This window comes from Chrysemys picta, chromosome 22 (genome assembly GCF_011386835.1).
Source record: "Chrysemys picta bellii isolate R12L10 chromosome 22, ASM1138683v2, whole genome shotgun sequence".
Classification (NCBI taxonomy): Eukaryota; Metazoa; Chordata; order Testudines; family Emydidae; genus Chrysemys; species Chrysemys picta.
In genome coordinates this window covers 14,430,237-14,450,472 of record NC_088812.1, presented here as the reverse complement: position 1 = coordinate 14,450,472, position 20,236 = coordinate 14,430,237, and the positions used below count along the sequence as shown (strand labels likewise).

Genomic DNA, 20,236 nt, shown 5'->3' with positions numbered 1-20,236 from the left:
CACAGCATGGGGCTACAGGGACCTGGCCATCCCTGCCCGGCAGATCCAGTGTATAGACACAAACGCCCAGGCATCCGAGCGCCGGTCCCTTTGATGCCCTGCGTCTGCTCCCCCTCCGCGCAGCGGGAGTGTTAATCAGGGGCGTCGTCCCCGTGGAGCGCCGGTTTTGTACCAGCCAGGCTTGCCTTTGATCTCCGCTGACTGGCATTTCAAACGCCGCAGCCTGGGAGAAGCCACCTGCGGGAGGCCTAGACAGACGGAGCGCCCGGCGGGAAGGGATTAAAAATGTGTTTTGTCTGGGCGCCGTGGCCGTCGGCACCGAGGGAGCTGTCGGCTTCCATCGCCCGCGGAGCCGCACGCCTGTTGAGTGGCGGTGCCCCCTCCTCCGCCTGGCGCAGGGGTGTAACGGGGTGCTAGCTGCCTGCCTGTGGGGGCACAGGGGGGCGACGCACAACCGGTCAGGGGCTGCCGGGCTCATTTCCTTGTTTCGTCCGTCTCAGCACCGTGCATCTGCTGGAACGTGGGCTCTGGGAGGGGCTAGGTACGGCTGGGATTTTGGAAATCTCTGGCTGTTGGAGCCAAGGGGTGTCAGCAGGTGCCCGACCTGCTTTTGGAGCGTCTCAGCCTGGGTCGGAACATGTTCTAGCTCACCCACCAGATATGGGCTGGATGTGGGAATCCCAGGGGAAGAGCCTCTGGATGTTCACCCTGGTTCCTTCTGGTCTCAACTCGATGCCAGCCTGGCCACCGTGGAGAGCCAAAGCTCTCTCTGTATTGTGGTCGTGCCAGGAGACCCAGTCGGGGATTGGGGCCCTGTTACCCGGGGTGCAGTGCGGTCCCTTCCCCTAAGAGACGGCAGGCGGGCCCGACAGAAGGAGAGAGCCCAAGCCGGTACCGTTGGCACGGATCATCCTCCAGCCACAGCCAGCCACGGCGGCGTCTCCCCAGCCCTGCCCGTGGCCGGTGGTTCTGTGCCCTCGTGCCAGTCCCTTGCCCTCCGTCCCAAGAGGGGTAGATTGCGAGCGGCTAAGACAGCGCTAACCCTCCGCACCCATCCCTCGCCAGCCGACACTTGTGTAGCCGGGGAGCTGCATTTCAAGGCTCGCTGAGCCGGCGTTGTTTATGGCCTCGTTTGGCTGTTTAATTGACAGGACCTGCCCTCGGCCGGGGGGTGGAAACCAGCAGCTCCTCTCCTGTTGGCCGTCAGGGTCTCTGAGGCAGCTAGAGACATTTCCTTCCCTCCCGGCTATACCAGAGCAATAGAGATGAAGGCCTAGATCCTCAGTGGTAGGTAAGCGCCTAACTCCTATTGGTTTCAATGGGAGTTAGGTGCCTAAATTCCATGGCCGTATCTCAGGCTTTAGCATCCTCCGGAGAGCAAGAGCCCTGCTTTGCTCTCAGCCTTGTCGCTGCGGCAAAATCACCTCGACTCCCGCGACCACTGCTCTGAATCCCTCCTTAGGACTGTCACAGGGTGAGCTGGTCCTTTAAGGGGAGGCGGGCTCAGCCACACCTGGGCCAGGTGGCGCCTGATCCCTGCTGGCCCTATGGCCCTAAATGGACTGACTTGAGCCCCTCCCCTCACTTGGGAAGGGGACTAAACCCCGCTCCCCTTAAAGGGCCAGCTCGCCCTGTGATGAGGACCTGGAGCTGGGGGGAGGCTTTCAAAGCCCTGACAGCTGGGGCTGGGGGCAGTCAGATCTCACCTTCCAGGGCCTAGCTGATCTCTCACCCCGGGGTCAGGAAGGAATCCCGGCCCACTGGCCAGGTGCATTCTGGGCTTTTCTTCCCACCACGCAGCAGAGATCGGCTGCTGCTGGGGGCAAGATGCCGAACCTGACGGGCCAATCGCAGCGGCTGAGTTTGTCCCAATCTTGGTAGCTGATTTGCTGCTTGAGCGGTTCCGCACCAATCAGGCTGGGGGAGGGGTGATGTCATAGCCGGGAAGGGTTGTTACTGGTGCCGAGACAGGATTTGCCCAGCAATACAGTGGCCGTGTGTTGCACCAATAGGCCCGCCGGGTGCTGGGGGGAAGCAGCAGCCCCATTGGTCACCGTTGTGGATAAAGGTGCACAGGCATCTGTGCACGATTTTGAAGTGCTGCACGGGCACTTTGCACGCCCCGTACGGGCACGCCCGGCTTCCAGAAGGGGACCCCGCTCGAGCATCCTTCAGGGCAAAGGGAGACCGAATCCACAGGGCAGAGATTTGCAGCGACCGGGGTGCAAGGCCCGGGGCAAAGGAGAATTAGGTCCAGTCTGGCTGAAGCGGGTCCAGGCGGTGGCATGACACTGAGCCAAAGGGCATCAGGCAAACTCCTGCCTGGCGGGATCCATCAGGCTGTGACGTAGTTCTCCAGCACTTGATCTGGGGCCAGGCTGTCAAAAGAGCTCAGGTCCTTTTGAAGCACCTGAATAACCCGGGGTGACCCCCACGGCTGGATTATCGGGAGAGCTCGCAAACTGTCTGAAGGGGAAGCTGTGCTCTAGGGCAAATGTTGGGTGCTGCTCTCTGGCCCTTCATCCCGGGGGTTGGGGAGGGGCGGTTGAGACAAGGGAGCAAGGGGACGGTGGCTGAAGTGGTGCAAAAGGAAGAGGGTTTTGTAGCTTTCCAACCCAAAGTGACGTACAGCCCCCGGCAGCCTGCCCGGCACTGGTTTCCTCCTGCACGGCAGAAACCTCGAAGGACCTTCACTGGGCTGTGGCCCGTGGTCCTGCTCTACTTGGTGCTGGGATTCTCCTTCGTTAACACTAAAGGGGGGGCGGGTTGTGTCAGGGGAACGCTCGGTGACGCTCGTCAGGCGCCCAGCCAACCGCGACCAAGCCAGTGGGTGCCTGCAGGTGCCAGACTGTGGCTTCTCCCAGCCTGCTTGATGCTGTCACCCGAGGGCCATGTGCCAAGGTGGGGGGGCTGCCAGGCTCCCCCCGCCCTTCCCCCACACACACCTGCAAACCTGGTGTTGTGTTTGCCATCTGGGCACGGCCGCGGGGCAGCGTCCGAGGCTCGGTCCCGAGCTCCCTGCTCCTCTGAGGGCGACCCCTTCCGCTGCCGCGGCCCGGTCCTCATCGCAGGCCGCAATCCCTCGCATGTGACTGTGTCCCCAGCAGGGGGCAGCGTCTCCAAGGTGGCAGGGTGTAGTGGGACTTGTCGCACGTGGCGACGGGGTGTTTCGCCCGGCCCTCTCCGGGGCTGCTACGGCCGCTGGCGCAGAGCCGGCGCGACGTGCCCGTAGGGAGCAGCGTGGGTCTAAGTGGGGGGCATCAGGAACTACCCAAGAGCACGATTTCTTTGTGGATTGGCCTGGCCGTGTCCCAGGATCCAGGGCCCCCGTCCCGCCCCTGACCGAGAGGACGGGGCATCTGCCTCGTTCGGGGCTGGTGGCTCCCGAATACTCCAAACCCAGGGGTTCCCCACAGCTGTTCTGAACCCCAGTCGCTTCCCAGCTTCAGGGCAGGCCGCGAACCATCCAGATTTTGCCTCCTTGCCAGTGTGGGGCGTGCAAGGGGGCCCACGCCGGTCGTGTCCGCTCCCCTCTGTCATGGGCTGGAGTCCTGTGATCGCCGAGGCCAGAGGGCCATGCCAAGTGACAGCAGAGCTTACATAACAACCCGAGATGACGGCGCCAGCCCGGGGCAGAGAGAGTCGAGCCTGTCGCTGCGACTCACAGCGCCGGGCAATCACTGAGTCAAGGCGGCCGCGGGGGAGGAGGAGGGTGGATTGCAGACACAGCCTTGCTGGATTCTTCGGCTAACCCGGCCCCTCGCCCCTGCTTTTTACTGTCTCCCGCCTGAGACTGAAGGGAGGGGCAGTTTACTGGTCTCCTGCCCCCCGCCTCATCTGTCCCTGTGTCCCTGCAGCACTGGGATAGTCAGAGATGCCTAAGGGAGTTAGGCACACATCTGGCTTTCACTGGGGCTTGGGCTGCTCTTCCCATTGAGGGCCTTTGAAAAAGTCCTTCCTGGAGAAGACGGCCAGCCCTGTGATGAGGGCACTTCGGAGAGACGGATTCGATGCCCTTTGCTTTACCACCTCGGACAAGTCACTTAGCTACTCTGTGCCTCAGTTTCCCCACCTTTCAAATGGGGATAACACGGGGGGGGGGGGGGTTGAAGAGCATAAGGTGCTCATAGGGTGGTGCTGGGAACAATACGAGAACCCAAGGTAGCCACGGACGTGCCTGACCAGGATGTTAGGAAGGTCGGGTAGCATCCCCCGTCGGGGGCCAGGGCATGAGAGAGAGACGCCCCTAGGTGGGGGCGACGGAGCTATCAGCTGGCGGGAGTGGGGTGGCACCAGCTGGAAGCTGTCCACCGTGGGACCAGCGGCCAGGCTGGCTGCATGGGAGGTGGCACCCGCGGGTACCTGGCTGTCAGGAAACAACCTCAGCTCCAGGACTCCAGAGCCAATGGGGCTGTAGCCTGGGCCCTTGTCTCTCCAGGTCGCTCAGCAACGCGCCGGGCACTGTTGCTTAGCAACTGTTCCATGGTAACCCAGAGAGAAGGAATGAGTTCCGCTGTGCGGAGCCCAGCTGGACGAAGCCCATGGCAGGGCCTGTCCTGCCGGCGGCAGCCTGGGCCCAGAGTTGCCCCAGAGCCCAGACCCTGGGCCAGGGCAAACCAGCAGAGAAAGGACATTAACCAGCCCCCCGGCTCTCTGCTTCGCGGGCGAGACCCCATCACTGGGAGCGAAATCCAGCCAGACGCAGCACCGGGTGGATGCTGCCCTCGCTTTCCACAGGGGCCAGTATATACCGTGTGGTGGACCCACGGTATCCATGCTGGTCTATATGGGAAGGGGTGGCGTATATATGGGGCTAGTATATATAGTGAAACTGGGTCCTGGATCCATGCTGGGCTATACGGGGCAGCGGGGTATATATGGGGCTGGGGTCTATAGTGTTTGTGGTGTGCAGTGGAGTGTTTATGGGGCAGTACGTACAGTATAGCCCAGAACTACGTCCGTGCTGTTGCGTCCGGAGCCGGGGTGGTCTGCGTGGTGCTGTGGGGCGGTGCCGTGGTGGCAGATCCCGCAGCCGTGCCCCCCCCCCCCCCCCCCCCCGTGTAAATGCCTCGATGGAGTTTTGCTCCGGTCGCTTTCCCGCGGCGCTCTCCAGCCGCTGATGGGTGCCTCTGTCATCCAGGGCTCAATAACCCAGTGTCTGCCCGAGCGGCCAGGCCTGGCTGTAAATAGCCTCTCTGTGCTGCGTCGCCGCGTCCGGGCGCCCCCTGGCTCCATTCAGCTTCCAGCGTAAAGACCCAGGCTCCAGGCCCTGCCGTCCCCAGGCTGGCACCACGCCCTCCCCCCGCCTCCACTTCGCCCCCGGGGGCAGGGGGAGCTGCTCCCTTAGCAGAGCGCCGGGCCCCCTTGGCCAGCCCAGCACCCGGGTACACACCGAGGGGGCCTGATCCGGAGCCCGGACACCTGCCTCAAGGTCCCTTCGCACCAGTCTGATGTGAAGAGGCCAGAGCCCCAAATTCCCTGGTGGTTCAGAGCCGGGTCCGTCCCTTCGGGTTGGGGCTCTGTCGCCGGGGGGAGCGGGCGCCAGCACTGAGCTGCCTGGCCCACCAGGGGCATCTCCGTGGGCCTCATGCCCCCTTTCTTTCTCTCCTCAGAGGCCATAGCAAACAGCCAGGAATGGACCCTCAGCCGCTCCATCCCGGAGCTCAGACTGGTAGGTGTCTCGTTGCCCCCCCGCCGCCCCCCCTCCAGCCACCAAGCGGGCGGGATGTACGGAAACATGGGGTTTATGGCAGTGAGACCCGACCCCCAGGCCTGGGTCGTCCCCCCCCCCCTCCCCGCACCGTTCTGCCCCTCAATCCCGACCGCAGCCCTGGGGTCCCCCCACAGCTCTGCCGTTGCCCCTCAATCACAACCTGCAGCCCCCAGTCCTGGGTTTCCACCCCCCAACCTCTGCGATGCCCCTTTATCCTGACCCACAGCCCCCTGCCCTGGGGTCCCCCCCCAGCTCTGCCGGTGCCCCTCAATCCCGACCTGCAGCCCCCAGTCCTGGGGTCCCCCCACAGCTCTGCCGGTGCCCCTCAATCCCGACCCGCAGCCCCCTGCTAGCCCATGGCACCGAGCCTGGCAGCTGACACTTGGCATCGGTTCAGACGCCCGAGCTCAGAGGCCCTGTGACTCGTGCCGCGGGATGCGCCCGGGGGGGGCTGTGGAGACGGACGCCGCCCCAGGCCTGCTCCAGGACACGTGGAGCTCCCAGCCCAGTCACAGGGGGCAGCAGAGAACTCCGGGGGGGCCCCCCAATGGGGGATGGGGGAGGGATTGGGGGTGCACTGGGCTCCTGGACACAAGGGAGTTCCTTCCCTCCTGCCTCACGCAAGGGAGAGGCGGTCCCCTTGCCCCTTGGCCAGTGACCCCTGGGGGAGCCAGGCTGGGGGGGGGGGGGGGCGCTGGTGTGACTGGAGTGGAAGAGCCAAGTGGGGGTGGGATGGGGGACACTGTCTAGCACAGGACGGAGCGTGACCTGCCATGACCTCTGCCCTTTGGCCTCCCAGGGCGTCCTGGGGAGCATCAAGAGCGGGAAGTCGGCCCTCGTCCATCGCTTCCTCACCGGCTCCTACCTGGGCCTGGAGCCAGCCGAGAGTGAGTGCCGGGGGGCGGGCGGGGCGGGGCGGGCGCGGAGCCGTGTGCTGGGCTGGGGCCCCACCCTGGCCTGGCCCTGCCTCGGGCTGCTCCTCTCCTTCTGGGCCCTGCAGAGACCAGCAGGGGTGTGTCGGGGTGTGGGCATCCAGGCCAGCAGAGCGGAGAATGTGCCAGTTCCGGGGCCGGACTTTGCCAGTTCCATGGCCAGACCCAGCCGATTCCGTGGCTAAACCGTGCCGGTTCCGTGGCCAGGTCCTGCCGGTTCCGTGGCTAAACCATGCCGGTTCCGTAGCCAGGTCCTGCCAGATCCTGGCTAAATCATGCCAGTAACAGTTCCATGGCCAGGTCCTGCCGATTCCGTGGCTAAACTGTGCCGGTTCCATGGCTAAACTGTGCCGGTTCCATAGCCAGATCCTGCTGGATCCATGGCCAGACCCTGCCGGTTCTGTGGAGAGATCCTGCCGGTTTCATGGCTAAACCATGTCGGTTCTGTGGCCAGATCCTGCCAGATCCATGCCGGTTCCGTGACCAGGTCCTGCTGGATCCATGGCTAAACCGTGCCTGTTCCATGGCCAGATCCTGCCGGTTCCATGGCCAGGTCCTGCCGGTTCCATGGCTAAACCGTGCCGGTTCCGTGGCCAGGTCCTGCTGGTTCCGTGGCCAAACCATGCTGATTCTGTGGCCAGACTGTGCCAGTTCCGTAGCCAGATCCTGCCAGTTCCGTGGCCAGACCGTGCCCGTTCTGGGGCCTGAATGTGCCCCTCAGCCTAATTTTTGCCATATCTGGATTTTCTCCTAACTGGGCATTTCCCAGCAGGGCACCTGGACCTCTCCCCTCCTCCCTTGCCCCCGCTAGCCCCACGTGGGACGGCCCCATCGGGTGCATTGTGGGGAGCACCCTGCGTTGGCTCTGTCCTAGCTGGGCCCCCCTGCCTGGCTCTGTGGATCGCCATCTCCCACCCTCCGTTCTCCTAATGGGCAGCTGCTGCCCGGGGGTGCGTGCGGGGCACTGGCCAGCTGCTGGCACCGAGGGAGCTGCAGACAATGGCCCTGATTGAGTCCCACGCAGCTGACGGGCTGGGCACAAAGAGCTGGCGGCAGCTTCCCCCCGGCCATTGTCCAGAGCCCGAATGGGCCCAGATTAGACAGAGGGGCTAAGTCACCAGGGCCAGCAACCGGCCAGTCGCAGCCATTAGCCCCCAGCCCGTCCGCACACGGGCCCTGTGCCCAGGAGGCGTCGGCCTCCAATGTCCTCTTTGCTTCTGTAGTCCACAGGCCTGGCCCTGCAGGGGAGTGCGTGGCACTGGCGCCCCTCACTCCCGACCCGCAGCCCCTACTAGCCCAGCCCTGGGCTCCCCCCAGCTCTGCCAGTGCCCCTCACTCCCGACCCGCAGCCCCTGCTAGCCCAGCCCTGGGCTCCCCCCTCTACAGCTCTGCCAGCGCCCCTCACTCCCGACCTGCAGCCCCTGCTAGCCCAGCCCTGGGCTCCCCCCCCACAGCGCTGCCGGTGCCCCTCACTCCCGACCCACAGCCCCTGCTAGCCCAGCCCTGGGCTCCCCCCCACAGCCCTGCCGGTGCCCCTCACTCCCGACCCACAGCCCCTGCTAGCCCAGCCCTGGGCTCCCCCCTCTACAGCTCAACTGGTGCCCCTCACTCCCGACCTGCAGCCCCTGCTAGGACTTTTGAGCAGAGGCCAGTAACTTGAGCTTTGCGTCACCTCGGGGGCTGATTTTGTGACCGCAACAAACGCCTCCCCGAGCTCTGGGACGAGGCTGAGCCCGGCGTGGGCAGGCAGGGGCTGTCGGGCACAGGGGCCCTGCTCAGCACCTGCTCTCTCCCCCTCTCTGTGGATCCAGGCGGACAGTTCAAGAAGGAAGTGGTGTTGGACGGGCAGAGTCACCTGTTACTGATCCGAGAGGAAGGGGGTGCCCCGGACGTCAAGGTAAGCACTGGGGGAGGGCTGAGGAGGGGGAGCAGCCGCAACCGGGGGGGCGGTGGTGGTGTATCGCAGGGCACTGGATGCTCCGGCAGCTGATCCCTGGCTCCTGGTGTCTCCACTCCGGAGACGCCCCCGCAGCTCTGGCCTCAAGGCTGGGGGTGGGGTGGGGGGTTCCCTGGTTGTGTGTTGGGGACCCCTCCCCCCAGCACAGAGAACCAACCCCCCTTCCCGCTCTCTCCCACCCCACACACACAGTTTGCCAGCTGGGTGGATGCCGTGGTCTTTGTGTTCAGCCTGGAGAACGAAGACAGCTTCCAGGAGGTCTCCCAGTACTACAACCTCCTGAGCAGCTACCGCAACCCCTCGGAGGTGGCCGTGGCCCTGGTGGGCACGCAGGGTGAGTGGGGCGTGGGCAGGGCTGGGGCCCTGAGCAGGGGCAGGGAAGATGGCACGCCCAAAGTGCGCGCTCGCGGCAGGCCATCACGATGTAGGTGGTGGATATCTGAGGCAATCCCAGGGGGGTCAGCAGGGCGTGCTGTACACAGGGAGTGGGGCAGAGGGTCACTAGGGGGCGCTGTACACAGAAATCAGGGCAGGGGGTCATTAGGGGGCACTGTGCTGCAGGGAGCAGAGCAGGGGGTCGCTAGGGGGCGCTGTACACAGGGAGCGGGGCAGGGGGTCACTAGGGGGCGCTGTACACAGGGAGCGGGGTTAGGGGGTCACTAGGGGGCGCTGTGCTGCAGGGAATGGGGCAGGGGGTCACTAGGGGGCGCTGTACACAGGGAGCGGGGCAGGGGGTCATTAGGGGGCACTGTGCTGCAGGGAGCAGAGCAGGGGGTCGCTAGGGGCGCTGTACACAGGGAACGGGGCAGGGGGTCACTAGGGGGCGCTGTACACAGGGAGCGGGGCAGGGGGTCACTAAGGGGCGCTGTACACAGGGAGCGGGGCAGGGGGTCACTAGGGGGCGCTGTGCTGCAGGGAGCGGGGCAGGGGGTCACTAGGGGGCGCTGTACACAGGGAGCGGGGCAGGGGGTCGCTAGGGGGCGCTGTACACAGGGAGCGGGGCAGGGGGTCGCTAGGGGGCGCTGTACACAGGGAGCGGGGCAGGGGGTCGCTAGGGGGCGCTGTACACAGGGAGCGGGGCAGGGGGTCCCTAGGGGGCGCTGTACACAGGGAGCGGGGCAGGGGGTCACTAAGGGGCGCTGTGCTGCAGGGAGCGGGGCAGGGGGTCACTAGGGGGCGCTGTGCACAGGGAGCGGGGCAGGGGGTCACTAGGGGGCGCTGTGCTGCAGGGAGCGGGGCAGGGGGTCGCTAGGGGGCGCTGTACACAGGGAGCGGGGCAGGGGGTCGCTAGGGGGCGCTGTACACAGGGAGCGGGGCAGGGGGTCACTAGGGGGCGCTGTGCTGCAGGGAGCGGGGCAGGGGGTCGCTAGGGGGCGCTGTACACAGGGAGCGGGGCAGGGGGTCGCTAGGGGGCGCTGTACACAGGGAGCGGGGCAGGGGGTCGCTAGGGGGCGCTGTACACAGGGAGCGGGGCAGGGGGTCGCTAGGGGGCGCTGTACACAGGGAGCGGGGCAGGGGGTCGCTAGGGGGCGCTGTACACAGGGAGCGGGGCAGGGGGTCGCTAGGGGGCGCTGTACACAGGGAGCGGGGCAGGGGGTCGCTAGGGGGCGCTGTGCACAGGGAGTGGGGCAGGGGGTCGCTAGGGGGCGCTGTGCACAGGGAGCGGGGCAGGGGGTCACTAGGGGGCTCAGTACACAGAGCAGGGCAGGAGGTCACTAGGGGGCGCTGTGCTGCAGGGAGCGGGGCAGGGGGTCACTAGGGGGCGCTGTGCTGCAGGGAGCGGGGCAGGGGTCACTAGGGGGCGCTGTACACAGGGAGCGGGGCAGGGGGTCGCTAGGGGGCGCTGTACACAGGGAGCGGGGCAGGGGGTCGCTAGGGGGCGCTGTGCTGCAGGGAGCGGGGCAGGGGGTCATTAGGGGGCGCTGTGCTGCAGGGAGCGGGGCAGGGGATCCCTAGGGGGCGCTGTACACAGGGAACGGGGCAGGGAGTCGCTAGGGGGCGCTGTACACAGGGAGCGGGGCAGGGGCTCGCTAGGGGGCGCTGTGCACAGGGAGCGGGGCAGGGGGTCACTAGGGGGCGCTGTACACAGGGAGCGGGGCAGGGGGTCACTAGGGGGCGCTGTACACAGGGAGCGGGGCAGGGGGTCACTAGGGGGCGCTGTGCTGCAGGGAGCGGGGCAGGGGGTCACTAGGGGGCGCTGTGCTGCAGGGAGCGGGGCAGGGGCTCGCTAGGGGGCGCTGTGCACAGGGAGCGGGGCAGGGGGTCACTAGGGGGCGCTGTACACAGGGAGCGGGGCAGGGGGTCACTAGGGGGCGCTGTACACAGGGAGTGGGGCAGGGGATCCCTAGGGGGCGCTGTGCACAGGGAGCGGGGCAGGGGGTCGCTAGGGGGCGCTGTGCACAGGGAGCGGGGCAGGGGGTCACTAGGGGGCGCTGTACACAGGGAGTGGGGCAGGGGATCCCTAGGGGGCTCTATCCCCTCGCAGTCAGCACTGACCCCCATGGCCCCCATGATCCAGAGGCGAGAGCTGTATCTGGTGCATTGGGCGTTAACCCTTTGCACGCCGTCGCGCCGGAGCGTCTTTCCCCCTCCCTGGTCGAATGCCCCGGCTCGTGACTTGGTCCCCACCCCGAGGACCCTCGCGGGGGGTGGTGCCCGGCCGCCAGAGGGGGGCGGTGGTGTGGAGCTGGGACCCCCCCGAGGGACAGGTGGTGCCTGTCCACCCCATCCGTCCGTCCGTCCGTCCGAGTGAGACGGGGCCGTTCTTTCTCCCACCCCCCAGACAAGATCAGCTCCACCAACCCCCGGGTGATCGAGGACCCGCAGGCCCGGGCGCTCTGCAGCGACATGAAACGCTGCCTCTACTACGAGACCTGCGCCACCTACGGCCTCAACGTCGACCGGGTCTTCAGTGAAGGTAACCGCCGGCCGGGGGGCCTGATCTGCTCCTTCCCTGTCTGCCACGGGCTGGGCCTGACTCCTGTGGGGCCGGGCCAGGACCCCAGGCAGCTCTACGTGGCTGGGGCTGGCGTGGTTTGTTCCCCCATGGATCCCTGTGGCCGTGGTAGGGGTGGTTTGTTCCCCCTAGGGGTCCCCATGGCCGTGGCGGACTCTCCCCCAGGGAGTCCCAGTGGCTGTGGCTGGGACGGTCTGTCTCCCTGGGGGTCCCTGTGGCTGGGGCAGGCTCTCCCACGGGATGGGGGGTCCCTGTGGCCGTGGCTAGGGTGGGCTTTCCCCCTGAGGGGTCCCTCTAACCGTGGCTGGGGCGGGATCTCCCACGGGGGGGGGTCTGTGTTGCCGTGGCTGGGGGGGCTCTCCCTCCGGGGGGTCCGCGTGGCCGTGGCTGGGGGGGCTCTCCCTCCGGGGGGTCCGCGTGGCCGTGGCTGGGGGGGCTCTCCCTCGGGGGGGTCCGCGTGGCCGTGGCTGGGGGGGCTCTCCCTCGGGGGGGGTCCGCGTGGCTCCCTGTCTCTCACGGGACTTTCCTTCCCCTCCCAGTCGCCCAGAAGGTCGTGACTCTGAAGAAGCAGCAGCAGCTCCTGGCCTCCTGCAAGTCCCTGCCCAGCACCCCCAGCCACTCGGCCGCCTCCACCCCCGTGGGCGGGATCCACCCTGGGCAGGTACGGCCAGCCAGCGCCTCCCTTAGCCAGCAGGGGGCACCGCAGCCCCAGCCGTCTCCAGCCCTGCAGCCCCCTTCACGGAGCCGGCGGCGGGACAGTTCCAGCCCCAACGGCGCTGCGATGCCCAGGCCTGCCCGATCCGCCCGCTGAACCGGGGCGACTGGGACAAGCATGGCTCTGGGGGGTACAGGCAGAGCTGGCACTGCCCTGGCTGGGGGGGGGTACACACAGAACTGGCACTGCCCTGGGGGGGGGTACACGAAGAGCTGGCACTGCCCTGGCCCTGGGGGAGTGTGTGTGTCGGGGGGGGGGGGCGTTATAGGCAGAGAATAAAACCCAGGAGTCCTAACTCCCAGCCCCTGCTGCTTTAACCACTAGGCCCTACTCCCCTCCCAGAGCTGGGGACAGACCCCAGGAGTCCTGGCTCCGCCCCCGCCCCTCTAACCCCTAAGCCCCCACATGCTCACTGCACTCCCTGGCCCCCAGCCCGTCGGGGGCATTTCCATGGCCCAGGGGGAAAGGGGCCCATGGGCAGCGGGTGGCTCCAGGCAGGGGGACGCTGACGCCCGGTGCCCGGGGCTCTTTTCCAGGCCAGTAATGGAGGCCACGCGAGCGATTACTCCTCCTCCTTGCCGTCTACGCCCAACATCAGCCACCGCGAGCTGCGGAGCGAAGGCTCGGTCGGGATCGGCACCCCCAGCTCCCTGCACCGCGGGGCCAAGCGCCGCACCAGCCTCTTCACGGTGAGCCTCCCCATCTTCGGAGCTCCCGCCCGGGCACCGCTGATGGTGCCGTTCCCCGGAGCCCCGTGCCGCTGCCGGCCACACACCGCCGTGGGCTGCAGCCACGCCCCACAGCCGCCGGGGATTGGGAACGCATGAGAAGGTGGGGCACGGCATGTGGGTTTGGCTCCCAGACAGCTCAGTGGCGCCCCCTGGGGCTGGGACAGGTCAGTGGTGTATCCTGGGGCCGGCTCAGTGGCGCCCCCTGGGGCTGGGACAGGTCAGTGGTGTATCCTGGGGCCGGCTCAGTGGCGCCCCCTGGGGCTGGGACAGGTCAGTGGTGTATCCTGGGGCCGGCTCAGTGGCGCCCCCTGGGGCTGGGACAGGTCAGTGGTGTATCCTGGGGCCGGCTCAGTGGCGCCCCCTGGGGCTGGGACTGGTCAGTGGTGTATCCTGGGGCCGGCTCAGTGGCGCCCCCTGGGGCTGGGACTGGTCAGTGGTGTATCCTGGGGCCGGCTCAGTGGTGCCCCCTGGGGGCCGTGTTCCTTTTGCTGAGGGTTCCTTGTCGCGTTGCAGAACCGCCGGGGGAGCGATTCGGAGAAGAGGAGCTTGGACAGCAGAGGGGACAGCACGGGCAGCGGCCGCGCCATCCCAATCAAACAGGTGAGAGCCGCGGGCACAGCCGGGACCCGGCCACCTCGCCCCGTGGCAGCTGGCATCCCCCCCAGGGCCCGAGAGGTGCGCCCACGATTTTCCTTTGCCACACACAGCAAATGCACACCCGCCAACACACACACACAGAGCAAACACACACACAGCAAAATACACACACAGCACACACACACACATACACACACACACAGAGCACACACACACAGCAAAATACACACACAGCACACATACACACAGCACAACACACACACAACAAACATGCACACACACATACACACAGACCACAGCACACACACACACAGTAAACACACACACAGCAAACGCACACACACACACAGAGTACAGCACACACACACACACATACATACACACACATACACACAGAGCACACACACAGCAAATGCGCACACACACACATACATATACACACATACACACACACATAGAGCACACACACACAGTACAGCACACACACACACATACATACACACACACACATACACACACACAGAGCACATACACACAGCAAATGCGCACACACACACATACATATACACACATACACACACACATAGAGCACACACACACACAGTACAGCACACACACACACATACATACACACACACAGTACTGCGCACACACACACACACATACATACACACACACACACAGAGCAAACACACACACACCCAGCACACACATACACACCACCCGGCACATACATGCCCATCCAGGAACACCCATGGGGATGCACACAGCTCTGATGGCTTCAGCCCAGCCTCCCTGGTATTCGTGCATGTCCAGCTTGGGGTCTGACCCCGACTCGGGGAGCACCCAGCCAGCCCACCGCACACGCGGGCAAACACTGTCTCCACCTCCCTGGCCCTCCCGGAGCGGCTGACTGCCCAGTTGCCAGGGGGTAAGCGGCATTGGCTGTAATCCACCCACTGAGCTTGGGGACGGATTGGGGAGCGCAGGTCGCAGCTCCGCGGGGACCCGGCCGCAGCCAGCGCGCTGCGGTGACCAGGTCTGCGATCCTGCGCTGGGTGGAGGCACCCAATAACCACGGCGGGCGAGGGATATCCGGCGAGCACGGGTGAGCTATGAACACGGGGAACCTCCCCCGGGCAGCAGCACCTGCCACGCTGAGGCCCGGGGCTGTGCCGCACCCAGCCTGGGCCGAATGCAGGATGACCCACAGCCCTGGTCGTGGCTGGATACCTGCTGGGGGATCCCTGAGAGGAGGCGGTGGCCTAGTGCACAGAGCACTGGACCGGGACCCAGCTGACCTGGGTTTTATTCCGAGCTCAGCCACCGACCGGCTGGGTGACCTGGCACAGCCTCGCTCGTAAAAAGGAGGGGGGGGCCTCCTTGGCATGGATAACCCACTCTGCGGCCCCGGGCAAGCAGCCCCGGGAATGGCACAGGGTTCGTGCTGAGGCCGGCGGGAGGAGATGGCTTGGGGCTGGGCAATCCCCCTTGCTCACCATGGGATGAGGCCCAGTGTGACCCCCCAGCCCCAGAAGGCAACGGGGTCACTCCAGGGATGGTGCCGTCACCATAGCATATGGGAGGGGGAACTGCACTCGCTTGGTCCCTGGGACACTGAGCACACCCTCCCCCCGGGTTGTGGGCTGCACCCCGAGTCACCCCGCTAGCTTCCCTTGACGTGGGCAGTAGCCTGGAGGAACCCCGCGTCCCCCCCCGGCCTTGGCTAACCTGCCCCACTCCCCACAGAGCTTCTTGCTGAAACGTAGCGGCAATTCCCTCAACAAGGAGTGGAAGAAGAAATACGTGACCCTATCCTGCAATGGCCTCCTCTTCTACCACCCCAGCATCAACGTAAGTGCCGGGCCGGGCCCCCCGCGCCCAGACCCCTTGCCAGGTGTGGCTCGTTCAGCGGCTCTCCCGGTTTCCCCATCTCCCCCGGCCCGCTGAGCGCCAGCACTCGGGACCGGGCGCCCAGTCTGCACCGTCCCGCCAGGGGAGAGGGGACACCGGACGGGGGCCGGGCCAGGCGCCGTGGGGATGGGCACGCAGGGCGGAGAGCCGGGTGGAGTTCGCTCCGCGGGGGCTTTGTGGTGACTCCCCGTCTCCCCCCTCCCCCTAGGATTACATTCACAGCACCCACGGGAAGGTGATGGACCTCCTGCGCACCACCGTCAAGGTGCCCGGCAAGCGCCCCCCCAGGGCCATCTCTGCCTGCAGCCCCTCCTCCAGCATCAACGGCCTGGTGCGGGACGTGAGCGGGGGGCAGGCGCCCGAGGGTGGCGGTAAGTCACCGCAGGGCCCAGCTCGGTGCGAGGACCCGGCCTGGGCCGCCTCCCAGCCGGGGCGTCAGCACCTGGACCGTGGGTGGTGGGCAGCCTGGGGGTCTCCCTGCTGCTGCGCCAGCCTGGCACCCCCAGGGAAGTGGGGGAGGAGGGGTGCCTGATGCTCGTGTGCATAGGTGAGGCTGGCACACTGGTGGGGGGGAAGCTGGGAGGGCATGAGGGGGCCTGGCTCTCGCTGGGGAGGGAGGCTGGGCTGGGTGCCCCAGGAGGGTCTGGCATTCTAGGGTGACTCCAGGCCCCCGCAGCCTTATCCCTATGCCCAGCTGTGTAACACAGCTCAACGGTGACACCTAGTGGCCCAGTGGATTGCTCCTTAGCCGTGCTCACCGGTGCTGGCTGGCACGCTGGGTCCATATGTCGTCGTACGGGCCCAGCACGCCGTCTCGGCTGGATCCAAGGTCCTCCACCTTGGGGAGACCCCTCAGCTCCCCTTCTCCCCCCACAGCTAGCCTCTCCCCCGCGGTGCTGACCATCCCGACAGAACAAGCGGCCAAGGCCTCGGGGAAGGCGGACCGGCCCCTCCAGCGTTGCGCTTCGGCAGCCAGCGCCAAGACCTCCGGCGGTGGTAGGTTCAGTGCTGCCCCCTGCAGCTCCCGGCGCCCCTCGCCAAAGGCCGGCGAGCAGAGCGGGGGCAGAGAAGGCCACTGGGGGGGTACGTGGCGGCCATGGGACATGCTGGGCTCCCAGCAGGACCTCTGGTGATAGAGGCACTGACGCTTCAGGCCTGATGCTGCCCAAGGACCCCAGAGATTGAACCTGGAACCCCGATCACGCCCAGGGGCCCGAGAAATCCCTCTCCAGAGCCTGACAGGGTGGCTGGCTCCCAATCCCTGAGAATGCCAGTGGGCTTCTCCGGGCACCGGGGAGGTCGGAAGATGTGGGGGCCGGGGGGTGACTTCTCCTGCCCGTGTCTCTCTGCAGAGGGGTCCCCGGCCGGAGAAGGGGTGTCCAGCCCCAGTCCCAGCCCCGGAGGCAAAGACCCGCCTCCTTCGCCCATGATTGACAGGAAGAAGCATCGCCGGAAGAAGCTGATGACCCCCTCGAAAACCGAGGGGTCGACGGGGCAGGCGGAAGGTGAGGGAGGCTGTCGCCGTGGTAATGCAGGGCATGCCCCTTGGCAGCCTTGTGAGCAGCACCCCTGGCCCGGGGGCCCCAGAGCACCCTGGGAACGGCCTTGAAAGTGCCCAGAGCCGAGCAGGGAGGGGCAAGGGGGGAGGGTCCGGGGGCCCTCGAGGGAGAGGACAAAGAGAGTCAGCCCGTGGGATTCCTGGACACCTTCGGTGGGCTCCCAGGGCACGAGTGGGGCTGTGTCTACACTGCAAAGCAACAGGGCTTGAACCCCGGCATGACTCCGGTTCGGATCCTCCACCCCTGGGGGGTCCGGAGCCTGGATCCAAGCCCTGGGCTAGTGCGATTTGTGTGTAGACAGGAGTGGGTTTGGCTTGAGCCCGCGTTCGAACCCTGCAGTGTAGACGTACCCACGGAGACCCGCCCTGGCGGGGAAGGACTGCCACGGAGCCGGAGGGGGCAGGGCGACTCTGACCCCGAGCAGCGTGGCATGGGGTACGCCCAGCCCAGAGCAGCACGCCCAGGTGATACCGGCCCATGCTGACAGCCAGACTCTGCGCCGTTTCATTCCCGCTCTGTGAATGGCTTCCGAGCACGCGCCCCCCACAGCTCTCCCCACGCCCCCCACCTCTCCTGGGGGGGGCTCACACCGCTCACAGCTTCCTCCCTCCCCCACCAGCGCTTTGCCTCCCCTCCCCCAGGGTGGGATCCCCATCTTCTGGCTTTTTCTCTTGACTGTCTCCCTTTATTCTCTCCTGCCTCCCGCCGCCCCCCCGGACCCTCCGCAGCCAAGCGCAAAATGTGGAAATTAAAAACCTTTGGTAGTTTAAGAAATATTTATAAAACAGGTAACGCGCAGCGGCCGTCACGCGGTGCTGGTGTCACTCATGCATGTCGATGTGCTTCCATCGTGGGGTGCCGCCGGCCGCCTGGCTCCGGTGCCCCCCCCCCCGGGGCGGGGAGGAGCCCGGACATACCTAGGGCAAGGGGCAGGGCAGACAGCTGGGTGTCGAGCTCCATGCCAATGCTAAAAGTGCTGGCTGGCACGGGATGAAGGCAGGGGCACTGCTCTGACGACTTGCCATTGGCCCCTGCCCCGCCAGCTAGCTTCAAGCCCGCATGCTGTCTGTACGCTCATCCCAGCCGGGTTCCCCCGCGTCACAGCCACCCTCTGGCCAGCAGGGGGCGGTAAGTGGCACTTTGCTGGCACTCCCGCCCCCGGGACCGAGCTGCCAACTCCCTCCTGACACTACCCAGCTGGTCCCAGCTCCTTTAAAGGGGTATTTTGGGTCCTCCCTACAAATAAACCTGGAAGCAGGGGGGTGCTCGGCCAGGCAGGGAGCCCCTCACGCCCAGCCTTGGCTCCCGCTGTCCGGCAGACACAGCTCCCCCAGCCTGACCGTGGGTTGCTCCGGTGGGGTGCCCAGGTGGTGACGCTCACCCACCCCCGGGCTGGGGGCTCCCTTTCCCTTCTGCAGAGGAGGAGAACTTCGAGTTCATCATTGTGTCGAGCACGGGCCAGACATGGCACTTCGAGGCCGGCAGCTTCGAGGAGAGGGACGCCTGGGTCCAGGCGATCGAAAGCCAGATCCTGGCCAGCCTGCAGTGCTGCGAGAGCAGCAAAAACAAGGTATGTCGGCCCCAGCTGCTCCCCAGAGCCAGCCGCCTCCTGGGGCATTTCCCAGAGTCTTCTCTCTGCCATCCAGCCACTGAGCCGCCTGGACAGTCTGGGAACTCCCTGCCCTGCCACCTGGGCGGGGCCCTGCCTGCTGTCGGTCAGTCCCTTCAGAGAGGGAAATGCATCCACTTCTGGGGGACAGCGGGCAAAGTGTACAGCTCCCGGCATAACCATGTATTGGGGGTGGAACTGGGCCAAACCCCTTTCTCTGGGGTCTTTAATGTCTGTGTAGGGAACCCTCCCACAGGGAGCGATTCACCCCTGAGCAGAGGGGGAGCCCCAGGTGGGTGCCGCTGACGTCCCACAAGGGCCTGCCAGGACTAGAACTGGGAGTGTTTAAGCTCAGATGTGGCTCCGCTGGGGTACACCTCGAGGGGCTGGTCCGTGTCCTGGCTCCGGGATCTCCCAGCTCCCCGGCTGCTTGGCCAACTGCCCCCCCGCTTTGCTCCCCGCAGGCCCGGATGGACAGCCAGAGTGAAGCGGTAGCCATCCAGGCCATCCGGAACGCCAGAGGCAATTCCCTGTGTGTGGACTGCGGGGCACCGAGTAAGTCTCACTCCTGAGGGGGCAGGCGACAGTGGGGCTGGCGCCGGGGGGGCTCTCCCTGGCCGGCTGGCTCCCAAACCGCGACGCTGATGGGGAACTCTCCTCCCTCCCTCCCTCCCCCTAGACCCCACCTGGGCCAGCCTGAACCTCGGGGCGCTGATCTGCATCGAGTGCTCGGGCATTCACCGAAACCTGGGCACCCACCTGTCGCGGGTGCGCTCGCTGGACCTCGACGACTGGCCCCTGGAGCTCACCCTGGTGCTGACGTCCATCGGCAACGAGACGGCCAACAGCATCTGGGAGAAGAACACCCAGGGACGCCGGAAACCCACCTCCGAGTCGTCCCGGTGAGCGCCCTCCCCCCCGCCCCACGTGCCAGCCCCGTGCCCACTCCCGGGGGCTGGGCAGGAGCTGCTGGGGAAAGAGGCAGAGAAGGGAGAGTGCAGCCCCCCCTGTGGTGTTTGCCACTCGGCCGGTGTTTCCTGGGGGCGACAGCTAATGGCTCAGGAATGGGGGAGGAGGGGTGATGCTGAAAGGCCCCTGGAAATAACAGTCCTCTCTCGCCTAGTAGGACCCTGTAGGCACCAGGCTATGGGCATTACCAGCCTGCTGGGGGGTGAAGGGGTGGAGGTTGCAGGCATCATGCCAGGCCCCTGGAGGGGTACCCAGTTCTGGGCACTGCAGGTCCCTGGGGATACCTGGTTCCAGACTTTGCCCAGGTCCCTGCGGGATACCCGGCTCCAGACACTGCAGGCCCCTGGGGGTACCTGGCTCTGGACTTTGCCCGGGAGGGAGGGGTACCAGCTCTGGGCACTGCAGGTTCCTGGGGGTGCCTGGCTCCAGAGACTACAGATCCCTGCGGGGTACCCAGCTCCGGGCACTGCAGGTCCCTGGCGGTACCTGGTTCCAGATTTTGCCCAGGTCCCTGGGCGGTACCCGGCTCCAGACACTGCAGGTCCCTGGGGATACCTGGTTCCAGACTTTGCCCAGGTCCCTGC

General features: G+C 66.2%; 1 protein-coding gene across 3 annotated transcripts in view; it reads left to right on the top strand.

Moving 5' to 3' along the window:
- The window catches only part of AGAP2 (ArfGAP with GTPase domain, ankyrin repeat and PH domain 2), a 62,764-nt gene that overhangs the window by 37,721 nt on the left and 4,807 nt on the right, over nucleotides 1-20,236 (top strand). For 2 of the 3 annotated variants that reach the window (XM_024100904.3, XM_024100906.3), the window contains exons 2-16: nucleotides 5,613-5,671; nucleotides 6,513-6,600; nucleotides 8,457-8,542; nucleotides 8,795-8,936; nucleotides 11,385-11,519; nucleotides 12,098-12,219; nucleotides 12,810-12,962; nucleotides 13,518-13,604; nucleotides 15,351-15,455; nucleotides 15,724-15,886; nucleotides 16,392-16,511; nucleotides 16,868-17,020; nucleotides 18,493-18,644; nucleotides 19,148-19,238; nucleotides 19,363-19,585. In XM_024100904.3, the coding sequence (XP_023956672.2) occupies nucleotides 5,613-5,671; nucleotides 6,513-6,600; nucleotides 8,457-8,542; nucleotides 8,795-8,936; nucleotides 11,385-11,519; nucleotides 12,098-12,219; nucleotides 12,810-12,962; nucleotides 13,518-13,604; nucleotides 15,351-15,455; nucleotides 15,724-15,886; nucleotides 16,392-16,511; nucleotides 16,868-17,020; nucleotides 18,493-18,644; nucleotides 19,148-19,238; nucleotides 19,363-19,585 (1,879 nt within the window). Of the gene's footprint in view, nucleotides 1-5,612; nucleotides 5,672-6,512; nucleotides 6,601-8,456; nucleotides 8,543-8,794; nucleotides 8,937-11,384; nucleotides 11,520-12,097; nucleotides 12,220-12,809; nucleotides 12,963-13,517; nucleotides 13,605-15,350; nucleotides 15,456-15,723; nucleotides 15,887-16,391; nucleotides 16,512-16,867; nucleotides 17,021-17,802; nucleotides 17,863-18,492; nucleotides 18,645-19,147; nucleotides 19,239-19,362; nucleotides 19,586-20,236 lie in introns of all 3 variants that reach the window. The other variant, XM_008162979.4, reaches the window with a different exon arrangement.